Source organism: Electrona antarctica (genome assembly GCF_951216825.1).
Source record: "Electrona antarctica genome assembly, chromosome: 2".
Lineage (NCBI taxonomy): Eukaryota > Metazoa > Chordata > Actinopteri > Myctophiformes > Myctophidae > Electrona > Electrona antarctica.
The window spans coordinates 45,911,581-45,924,080 of NC_136807.1; the positions used below are offsets into that span (position 1 = coordinate 45,911,581).

General features: G+C 44.1%; 1 protein-coding gene across 1 annotated transcript in view; it reads left to right on the plus strand.

Moving 5' to 3' along the window:
* LOC306934751 (voltage-dependent calcium channel subunit alpha-2/delta-3-like) overlaps positions 1-12,500 on the plus strand; it is a gene marked incomplete at its 3' end in the record, with an annotated part of 283,538 nt that overhangs the window by 167,661 nt on the left and 103,377 nt on the right. The window contains exons 14-16 of the mRNA XM_079517503.1: positions 10,337-10,408; positions 10,573-10,653; positions 11,638-11,712. Coding sequence (XP_079373629.1) covers positions 10,337-10,408; positions 10,573-10,653; positions 11,638-11,712 — 228 coding nt within the window. The remainder of the gene's footprint in view (positions 1-10,336; positions 10,409-10,572; positions 10,654-11,637; positions 11,713-12,500) is intronic.

Here is a 12,500-nt window from a genome sequence, read left to right on the forward strand (position 1 = left end):
AGCTCACAAGTTGTGAGTTGTGAGATCATGAGCAAGTTGTGAGATTGTCAGCATGCAACCAAGTGTAAAATATGCCATTACGACGCCATCAAGGCATCGCCAAAAATACATTTTTTTTTTAATGTTTTTTTGTGGCTTTCGTCTTTATTTTATTTATTTTATTTTATTTATGGAGGGACAGACAGTAGGCTGACAGGAAATGGGGAGAGAGATGGGGGGAGGCTAAAATATTTATGATATTTAGTCGGCTGAAACTAGACAGAAACTAAAACTTTTCAGATTACTAAAACTAAATGAAATGTTATATGAATAGAGCCTATAGACTATTATGACTAAAACCAAATCAACACTGCCGATCCGAGATCGGGCTCATTTTCGCTGCGTGGCGACCGCCAGCGTGCAACAACGTATGGATCAGGCTTCACAAAGCCCTGCATTGTGTGGTTTTCCATATCGGTGCAGTCGATTCGCCCACGGTCCTCCTCCCGCACACGCCTTATCCTACACACACACACACACACACAAACACACACACACACACACACACACACACACACACACACACACACACACACACACACACACACACACGCACACACACGTACATACACGCGCGCCACAGACACACACCACACGATCCACTCCTCACTGTGTGGATGCTGTGTCGGTCCTGCTTCGCTCATGTCCAGAATGCTGGCAGCTAGCTGTGAAGTTGCTTTTTCTTTTGTCGTCCCGTTTTGCTTGTGTGATTTCTCACTGTGATACACATGATGATGATGATGGCTTGTGTCGTGTTCGTTCTGTTGTGGAATTCTCAACGATTTGACCCATTCTGGGCGGGAACCCCTTTTGGTGTTTTACCCCTTCAGGCCAGGGAACCCATTTTGGGGTTCTGTACAGTATGTACAGTATTCGAAAATGTAAAAAATGTGATGCTGCTATATAAATATTTGAAGTTTTTCAGAAAACTTTCAGGTCAGGATTTAGAGGCGTTTTTAGAGGGTTGCTCTTTTCTGGGTGAAACGTCCAATAGAGGGTATGCGCATGCTTAAAGTGAATGGCACATCGAGTGGCAAAGCAACATGCAAAGTGAGTTTAACATTGTTTAACGTTGTTTAATGCAATCAGATAGGACTTTTATGTCTGGATGTATGGGCTGTCAAGGCCAGAACGTAGTTTTTTGCCACTCAGTAGGCTTTCCTGCATAACTTCCGGGTTTGATGATGATGTCACGCGCATACCCTCTATAGCCTATTACTGCAGGGGTCAGGCCAAGGACCCCCTTGCCTAGAGAGAGATCAAGCAGGGACCCCTACTACATACTATATCAAAATGTAAAGCAGATTTAACTTTTATCAGACACTAGTGTAGTGTAAATTAATGTTTTTTTTTTTAATATGATCGATCCATTTTACCACTTAAACCCTCGATACTTAGGAAACTTGACCTTTGGCTATGTACTACTGTAAAACAGCAGGTCTAAACATTGCTATTTTTTTGCGAATGTTCTCCCCAGAACATAGGACACTATATGGTTCAAGTTGAAGACCTATGGTCTACTGTATATGCAAACATGTTCATATGCCTATATATATATAATGGATCTGCTGTGTTTTATGAACTAAACCTGTGCCCGTCGGGCACCGGCATACTTGGAAATGATGCAATTTGGGAACAATGACAATTGGAATACATATCCCACCCTATATGCAGTAGCCGTTATTTTAACTTTATTTTGCTTCGTTTGAGGGCATCTCTGATGTTCCATTCATACAGAAAACTGACTGTGAAAAGTGGACTGACTAAGTATGATGTCCTGTTTTTTTGTATAGAAGTGTATTTGTACGTCTCTAAATGTTCTGATGAATTGAAAATGGTGGACCCTGTTGTAAACTAGTGTAATGCTTCATCAGCGTGTCAACCACAGTAACAGTCTTTGTATATTGAGTTGTGCTTTCATGTGAAATGTACCCATTCTGCAAACTGTTAATAAATACTTCAATCAATCAATCAATCAATCAATCAATCAATCAATCAATCAAATGGCAGGTGACTGGAGTAAAGGCTGGGGCTGCCATGGCAATCAATTGGCTCAGGCAGCCAAAAAAAAAAGGTGTGGGGACTTCTGCCGGTTCTGGACAACCGTGTATCCGACCGTCTCAAGGCCGGCCACTGCACTCCCTGTGGTGGTGTGGAACGCGTGTGTGGAATTTGAATTCGGTGGGGTGAGCTGTTACACGCACACACAGCGACGTGGTGCGTTTATTGTAAGATGGTGTGTGAGCTGGGGGGGGGTAAGGAGGATCTCTATTATGGTTACATTGATGACAGTAGCATCCTCAACGGAGCAGATAGCCCGTCCCATTAGGCAGCTGGCGGGCCGTATGTCTGACACTGCACAGTTAGGGTGACAGCCTGCCTGGCAGATAGACACCGGAGCAGATCAGCACCACCGTGCAGGAATAGACACCGTATAGAGGGTATGCGCATGCTTAAAGTGAATGGCACATCGAGTGGCAAATCGAGTGGCAAAGCAACAGGAAAAGTGAGTTTAACATTGTTTAATGTTGTTTAATGCAATCAGATAAGACTTTTCTGTTTGGATGTATGGGCTGTCAAGGCCAGAAAAATAGTTTTTTGCCACTTTTTATTTTAATTTTTTAATTTTTGGTTTTATGACCTCAATTACACCCACACAACCTGAACTTTGAACATTCAGTGGATTTTCTGTGGGCTGGGGGTTTCTCTGTGTGTTCTGAAGCCTTGTCGGCTGCAATGAAAACAGGCAAAATGCCCTCAACAGTGACATCTGCTGGCAAATTCCTATGTTATATATGGGGTTTGTAGACTACAGGAAAATCTGAGCACTTGTTTGAGCCAGAAAACCCCAGACCAGAGAAAATCTACTGAATGTTAAAAGTTCTGTTTTTTTTTGGGTGCAATTAAGCTCAGAAAACATTAAAAAAATGTTTTACAAAATCCTTTTATTTAATTTATGTCACGATCCCTTTAAGGTTTTCTGACCTCAATAAGTACAGTAGGCTCAAACAAGTGCTCTGTTATGCCTGTGGACAGTGATGTTACAGTCCCCAAATTCTGATGGGCGGTCTCAGGACTTTGTCATGACGTACGTTCCTGCACTGTTCAAACCAGTTTGAACGGTATGACAGGTCAGACGTTGGGTAGTCGTGATATAATCATGTATTCACATTCAGCCCAGGCTTCATTCTGCTCTACAACAAGTTGATTTTCTTTTGTTGTTTCCTTATATCCAGGTATTATTAAAACAACCGTGCTGGTTGTACACAAACGCTACAGTCGTGAGACGACAGAGCAAGCTTGTCTGTGTCAGACCGTCTTTTCTGACAGGCCATCAGGAAAAACCGTTAACGGGTTATTATCTTATAGTGTGTTGTAGGGGCCTTAAGAGTTAAGACTGTCTGAAACAACAGACAGAACGCAGATATCGACAAACAGACAAGACGGATGGATGGGTCTGTTAAAAACTTGTGCACAGGTCCTGGAAGTGAATGTCATGGAAGTCATCGCGTCATGGACATCAGTGTTTTGGTCGCTACACGGGACACCACGGCATTCCAGTAGTCATTTTTTAGAAGGCGTGTCCCCATGGATTCATGAGCCAAGTAAATGGGAACCCCAAATGGCTGCTTTGCATAATAACAGGTTTACAAGCTAAGTGAGTGTGCAAATGCATCCTCACTCACACCTCACATATACACGATAAGCAAGCATTTTGGCTTCAGTAGGGCTGGTGCCACTGCCACACCATCGAGGCAGAGAGACACGCTGTGAGCTTGTAGATCTGCTATTTTCAGAGCGCAACCAAACATAAAATGACTTGTCTTTTAGTTCTACTGGATCTCTTCTCCACTAATCCCTCCCTAACATTTTAGTCTAGTCTTTATTTGTGTTCCGGGGAGGGAAAAATATATAAGGAAGATAACTGGGCTGTTCTGTTGGGCTGAAAAAAGGTGGACTGAGTTAACTGAGAGACAGCTCATTCTGATATGATTAGCCTTGGGCTAGCCACCCTATTGTTGAGGGGCGCTAACCCCTCCTATGTCCTAGGTTTGTGTAAACAAACCACCGTAGTCTGAAAACCCACCTCTTCAGACTCCATCTTAGCCCGTAGCACTTGTTGTAGCACTTTCCCTAGCCTCGACGACCTTACAGGCGGATGCATAGGCTCAACTTACAGTATGTAACTTAGATAGCATTTTATGTAGACATAATGGAGGCTCTGTTCCATTCTGGTCAAGCAGAGTTAGGGTGCTGCTATTGTGGATGTTGGCTCACTGGAAACACTGCTACACCAGTGGGTCTCAAATACGTGTCCTTCAGTGGGTTCCAAATGGCCCCGTAAGGGGGTGTAACAGGGTCCATTTGGTTCCATTTGTACACTCTCAGATCGTGATGAAACTCTTTCTTTTTTTATTCGAAGTACATGATACCGTAACTAACCCACAACCTAACCCAAAAGCAATTAACAATTTAGACAATTTACAATTGAATACTTCTATGTCGGCGACAATTATTCAAAAGATCAGCAGAGCCTCTGGAGAAATAGTACACAACCATCACAAACACTGCCGGGGCCCTGCAAAGAAAAAAGCAAAACAAAAAATCATTAGGCCTATGGGTCATACATTTCACCTGTAAAAAGAGTAAAGACAACAAAGAAAAGCTCAGTGCATAGAAAGGGTGTCGCGCTGCTGAGCTTGTAGATCGGCGATTTTCAGTCTGTGAGACTGAGGGCAGTATTATGCGTGTCTTAAGTACCAGGTCTTATTACTTAACTTAAGACCTGGAGGCGTGATCAATGCCATTTGGCTATTCTGAGTGGCCAAACAGCATTGACCACGCCTCCAGGTCTTAAGTTAAGCCCTGACACTGTCCTGACCTGGCTCTTAGGCCATAACAAAAGGAGGAAGACACGGCTGTTTAAAAGTGCACAAAACATTTTTACAATATAAATTAAATCAAACATGAATCAAACAATACTAAGGTGGGGTGTGTTGATCAGTAGATCAGTAGTGTAAGTGTGTGGTAAATGTAGTGTGGGGTGTTGAATGGTCTGAACAAATGCTGCTGCGCGCTCTCATGGAAGGAGAGGGAGACTGAGTGTGGACACACCCAGCCTCTTATAGTGCACCCTGGGAACACTGGCCAGCGGTGCTCCCAATCAGAGTCCTGCACGGGTCCAATTTTCGATACCAGCACCCGTCCCGCCCGTCAATCATCAGTTCCGCAACCCGCCCGTTACCCGTGATTTATATAAAACTCGAAACCAGATCCGCCCCGCCCATCAAAAAATGGACCCGTTACCTGCCCTGTTACCTGTTTGTATCACAGGCACTGATAGCTATCATTGACTTTATTTCATCCAACACCGCATGTGGTGTGGTGGTGGTGGGCGGCGGCAGTGTGTTGCACACGGAACGGAAGACATGTAGTTGACTGAGTACTGCTGCTTATTATCACAACATAAAGTTATATCATGATTTCGACCTAAATGGCATATTGGCATAATATCTACTATATCTAAGGAGAGGATGATAAAAAAAAGATTAGCCTGATGAGTCGACCGTCTTGATCCATGGCTGTTTCAAACACGGTCATCACTCATCAGGCTAATCTTTTTAACTTTATTTACACTTAGACCAGAGTGGCGCATTAGGCCAACATTACCAGGGTTAGCTTTACATCTTGTGTTGAATGTTGGCATTATAATCCCTTGGTGTTTCATCAGCGCGAACGAAAATATAGGCTACAGGCTACAGCCTGGTGATAAAAAAAATAAACTCCACACGTGAAATGCTACGATAAGGAAGCAAGGATTCGGCCGTGATGTCACTGCTATGCAACAAGGAAGTAGCACACTGAGGCACAGCAGCAGAAACAGAACGCCATTATGAAGGAATCGGCAGTGATGTGACATCACTGACGATTCCTTAGGCATGTGACGGATTTAACTTGTCTCCGCTGTTGAAGAAAACCCCCAGCTCAGCTGCTGTTTATAACATTGCGCAGTGCGGGTCCACTGATTAAAAAAGGTCACCCACCCGCGTTGCGTTCCGCCCGTACCCGTTAACTTATAAAGGTATATTGTCCCGCCCGTTCCCACCCGTCAAACTCGGGTACCCACGGGGTACCACGGGTATCCGACCCGTTGCAGGACTCTGCTCCCAAAGAACTCATTGGCAAGTCAGCAGAACCTGTGGGAAGCACAAGACTAGGCCTACATAACAAACCACACAGGCCCTACTAGGCCAAATACAGGGGCTGTGACAGACACCCAATTGTCAGTACATTGAGTCTTAGTTTTCATCATCAGGGCTTAGTTTTTATTTAGTTTTCATTTCGTTTTTGTCAGTGAAAAAAGGTAGTCAACTTTAGTGGACAAAATCAACACTGTCCTTTCCTTTGTTGCATGCTTAAATCCTTTCCTCCACTCAAAGAGAGAAATGTGGACCGTACCATGGCTCCGTCTGGGGTTCAGTTTAGCACCATTAGGAAGCCGGTAATGGCTGATCTTTCCTCGCTAATCACCTGTTAATTAATGTAATTTCCTAGAGCAGCTGCGCAAATCTGATTTTTCCACAACGGGTAAACGTGATGTGTATTAACGTGCCTGACTGCACACGCACACGCACACACATTCACATCTGCTGTGTGATAGGGGCGCAACAGCTAATCAAACTAACCAGTTTAATTGATTATTAAAAAAAATAATAACTTTTAATTTCATGAAATCGATCCCTATCTTGGTGGGAATGACATTATAGGCAAAACATGTTCAAAACATAAAAGAAAATAGAAGGTAATATGCACATGCAAAAAGTGAGTGGCAAAGTGAGTTTAAAGTTGTTTAAAGGACATTCGTTTTTTTCATGTTTTAGATTGTTATTAGAGAAAGTAAAAGATGAGTGTTATTTTTTGAGTGGTGCAACCACTCCCTTATAGAGCTGTGTGTGGCTGGGTGCCTGGGTAAAATAGCATGGTTGTTTTTCACCACCTGTGCGCAACCTAACACACACAATGCAAACACACACGCACATACTAACTTTATATATGATGATTTCGGGTGTGCTAGTACAGTACAGTGACAGTACAGTACAGTAGATGGTACAGTAGAGGGACCCCAACACAGTAACTTTGTCATTTCTCAACCGTAACTCTGTCATTTCTCAACCGTTTCGGACGTGGGGCGGCTCGCCGGAACCGGGCTGGCACCCTGGCTGTGGTCCTGTGGGTCTGGAACTTCCGGGGACCCCCACACGGAGTTGCATCACTCACTTCACACGGGTGTGATTTTATTTTTCATTAGCTGCTTTCTTTCGTTTTAGCGATTTTCCCCCATGAAATTACATCTGGCCACAAAAGATCACAGGGTCTACTGAATGTTACAAACTGACATATTGAGCCTGCGACACACAGTATGGCTTCTCCCTAGTACTCCCCTTCACATTCAGTAGATTCTGTGATCTTTTGTGGCCAGATGTAATTTCCTGGGGTAGACCCCAGGAAATGGGACTATAATAAATAATAAAAAAAGAAATCGCCATAACATTTTGTAAAAAGAATACATATTTAGCCCCATCAAAAATAAAATCGCTAAAACTAAAGAAAGCTGTCCTTTATCATAATTTAATGCAATCAGATTGGACTTTTCTGTTTGGATGTATTGGCTGTCAAGGCCAGAAAGTAGTTTTTTTCCACACAGTAGGTGTTCCCGCATAACTTCCGGGTATGATGATGATGTCACACACACACCCTCTATTGTTCATCAAAAAGATATGTGTGAAAAAGATCACCCTTTATCGAAAAAGCAATCGATAGAAAACCTCTCTAGTCTCAGCCCTGAGTGCTTACCAACGGTCCATGCGTTGAAGACGGTCCCTGTGAGCGTTTATAGACTGGTGATATACGATCCAATTGTCCAGAGGCTGGAAATAGACGCTGTATTTTTAGATGAGGCCTCCGTTCCTCCTTTGTCCCGTCCTTTGATCGATCCCAGTCTCCAGCAGCAGGAAGACTGAGCGTCATCGTTACAACATGTGTGTTTACGTGTGCTTGTTCTCCCATTCTATGTCTAACAATCAACTCAAGCTATCAACTTTATTTATTGTCACGTCACTGGTTTACGGATTGTTGTTGTTTTTTTGCACAAGCTCCATCATGTGTTTTTTTTTTTCAGAAAGGGAGAAGAAATGGGGAAGGGAGACGGAGAGCAGAGAGAAAAATCAAACATTAAAAGGGCCTTATAAAGCATGAGGTCAGTCCGCCGCCCCCCCAGGTTGGCAGAGGAAGTGTAGTGCCCAGGATTACATTAGATAATTGACACTGGGTGAAAAAATGGGGGATAAAAACAAAAAAAAAGGCGTCATGACAGGGGGCGGGACTGCGACGCTCTATAGGCTGATTTTGTGTGTTTTTCAGTTCAGGTTAAAAAAAAAACTACAGCTGAAGATTAAGAAGAGCATGGTGGTGCAGTGAGACGCTAGCGCTGTCGCCTCACAGCTATAGAAGGTCCCGGGTTCGAGGGTTCAATTCCCGCCGGGGAAGCTGTGATTGGCCAGGATTACAGTTTAGGCAATTGGCACCGGGTGAAAAAAAAACCCATCAGATTAATAAAAACATGGCTGACTAGCAAGCTGCACCAATCAAATTATTGGATAATTAAGTATTAATTGGATTAGCTGCAGCTGTGTTGCTCACATGAATTTAAACAGCTGTTTGTGTTATCAGTACAGTAAATAAGCACGCTGAGCACCGTTACAGTGAGGCAACATGATTCATGTTTTTAAATTTTTTTTAGCACAAATAATATCATCCACCTGCATGAACGGAGGAGGATGTGAAATAATCTCGATCTCATTTTCGGACCGTTTTTCTTTGTGTGTGGGTGTGTGTGTGTGTGTGTGTGTGTGTGTGTGTGTGTGTGTGTGTGTGTGTGTGTGTGTGTGTGTGTGTGTGTGTGTGTGTGTGTGTGTGTGTGTGTGTGTGTGTGTGTGTGTGTGTGTGTGTGTGTGTGTGTGTGTGTGTGTGTGTGTGTGTGTGTGTGTGTGTCGGAGTGCTAGTGACATCTGTCTGCGATATAAGGTCAGCAGCCATCTCTCAGTCCTGTGGTCTGTGTGCAGCAGAGTGGACGCTTTTCTGTCATTACCTATAATGACTGCACGGTGCCAGGCTGAGAGCTATAGTGTCTGGCTGCCTGGGAGGGAAGTATTGTGTGGAACAGAACCATGCCTTATCCGCTCCATTAGCTGCTTTGAACGGGTGGTTCACCTCAAAATCCGTGTGTTGTGTCCTTAACCAGGGTTCATCAATATGTCCGTGCACGGATACATGCGTCTGTGGCGCAAGACTTGGTCTGGTCTGTGGCAAACTTTACATTTATTTATTTTGATCATAAGACACAATTACTGAATGTCAAGTCTCCAGGTTTTCTTCAGAATATGTAGGACATTTATTTACTATGAAACCATGGCATTAGGAGTTCAACTAGTATTGGTGGTTCTCAAATGTTTTATTTGCAAGGATCCCCTTAACACTAAGAGTGTACAAATCGAACCATTTGTACACTCTCAGAGTTACAAACCTGTTGGTTTGTGGTTTGGAGTGGCCAACTTTGTGTGAACCTATAGAAGGCAGTCTCTCTTTCTCTCTTTCTCTCTCTTTCTCTCTCTCTCTCTTTCTCTCTTTCTCTCTCTCTCCTTCTTGTCTATCCCTGAAAAAGCACGCAAAGCATCAAGCTTTCATCTCTTAATAGATAGCAACTCCAGATAGGGGACAGCCGGTTAAAATATAAAATGTCGTAATTATTCCATCTGCCTTTTAGGATGAAGGAAAAGATGCCCATCCCGGACGATCACTTTGCCTCTGGATAAGCTTAAAGTGCACCAGATTCTGCACAAAGATCAAAAGCAGAGTCTTTTTGATTGAGTATGTCTTAAAGTTGGATAATGTACATAAAACATGCGGAGGGTCCTCCTCCTGATGCGGATGCTTTGAACTTGTGGATGTGTTAACGTTATGCACAATATGTGACGTAGACGCACACACACACACGCACGCACGCACGCACACACACAACCGCTGGATGGGCATGCTTCACTACTGAACACTGTGCAAGGCTTTGTGACTCTTAACCTCATTTCAACGTATAACTCTCTTTCTCTGTCTGTCTCTGTATTTCTGTCTCTGTATCTCTGTCCCTATCTCTCTGTCTCTCTTTCTGTTTCTGCCTCTGCATCTCTGTCTCTATCTATGTATATGTCGCTCTATCTCTCTCTCTCTCTCATTGTTATGACAGCAGGACCCAGGTCTTGGTCCTGTCCTGATGACCACTGTAGCGATGCCAGTGTTCAGCACAAAGAATGAGACAGTAAGTATGTTTGTTTCCTACAATTTATTAAGATCATTATGTCCAATGATTAGAAAAAACATAACAAAACCAATAAATAATCTTAAATAAATAATACAAATTAAAACGTCTTTCAAAATGATTCCATACATTTTCGTTGTGACATCCTGCTGTGTGTTTGTCAGAGAAACCGTGGCATCTTGCTTGGCGTGGTCGGCACAGATGTTCCCGTCTCGGAGCTGCTAAAAACTATTCCTAAATACAAGGTAACGCACGCACGCACGCACGCACGTACGTACAGTAATAATAATAACGAATTGGAATTTTATAGCGCTTTTCCAAGTGCTCAAAGCGCTTTACAATGGTTCATTCATTCATACATTGGGAGGTGAAGCGGCGAACAGTCGACGCCAGCGTCCTCACTTCCCACATTCACACACCAGTGGTGGCGAGCTCACACCGACCAACTCATTGGAGGCAATGTAGGGGTCAGTGTCTTGCCCAAGGACACTTGTCCTGTCCCTGGAACAAAACATTTTCAGATCGGGATTGGCAGCCAAATACATAATTTTGGGGTTCCTTGACATGAAAAGGTTTGAGCGCCACTGACTCAGTGCATTTTTCCAGAAAACTGTTCAGTTTTAAATCGGCCTCAGGTCTTACTGGGATAACGGTGTGTCAATCCAGCTCCGCCTCCAACAACGCACAGCAAATTGAACGCCAAGCGCTCACAGTTTGCCCAAATAAATCGGCGGCGCGTCTTCTTTGGTACACAAGGTTTTCACTCTGATTATATGCAGCCCCTACACGCCTGAAGGGCAATAATGGCAGGAAAATGATGCGGTGTGTGTTGTAGAGACAAAAACGCATTCAGACGAAGTCCGCCATAGCCTCCTGTCCTTCACTGCAGGCCCGTCATACACTCACAGATCTGGATGTCTAAATAATATGAGGGTTGTCTGTTTGGACGTGACATTTTGAAAGAGCGGTTATTTACCCCCTCCCCCCCAACGAGGGATGAAAGAAAGACGTACGCTGTCCCGTCTTTGCTTTTGTGCGGCATTCAAAATAGCTTTGCGTTGAAGGACGGATTCTGGCGGCGCAAATTACAAAGGACCTGATTAGACTTTGCATACATATTCATGCGTGTCATGTACTCATTTTCCTTCTGTGTGTGTCTGTGTGTGTCTGCGTGTGCGTCTGTGCGTCTGTGTGTCTGTGCATGCATGTGTGTGTATCTTTCTCCTTAGCTGGGCATTCATGGCTATGCCTTCGCCATCACCAACAATGGCTACATCCTCACTCACCCAGACCTGCGGCCACTTGTGAGTATATTGAGTCCAGCAGGCATGCGGCATGGTCTCTCTGTCACACGCTGTAATGAGCCAGCAGCCTTGTGTTGTGTTGTGTACTGTCTGTCTGTGTATCCATTTATTTTCAATTACCGGTCTCGCAGCAGGGCACATTGAGATGCAGATTGGCCTTGCAAAATAGGTGTGTTACGGTGGGGAGTCTGAATGTTCTGAGTGTGTGTGTGTGTGTGTGTGTGTGTGTGTGTGTGTGTGTGTGCGTGTGCGTGTGCGTGCGCGTGCGTGTGCGTGTGCGTGTGCGTGCGCGTGCGCGCGTGCGTGCGTGTGTGCGTGCGTGCGTAAAAGTATCGATACTGTAATATAGAAATGTCCCGTTACAGGCTCACAACACGTAGTAGATCATCTATTTTTCTGCTTTAAATTCCCCGACCTTGTTTTCATAAAATGTTCATCCTAAATGCTGACGTCCAAAGTATAGTGATACAAACGCGTGTGCGTGCGTGCTACAGTAGCTGGTGGTATGTTGATAAGCAGACAGTGTTCCAGTCCTCTGCTGTGCTGTGAATTGCCAGAGATGATGCAGCCTCTGAATGGACTGTGATTAACTCTGTCACACACTTCTCTACAGAGAGCATGAGAGAGAAAGAGACAGGAAGTCAGGCAGACAGACAGACAGGCGGACGGACGGTTTAATTGCAGTCTAATTAACACTTTGAGCGGCCAAAACGGAGGTCTCCGTCCTATCAACTAGTTAGGCTCAGCGCCCCGAACGGAGATTAATCAAAAGACGGAACATGAATCAT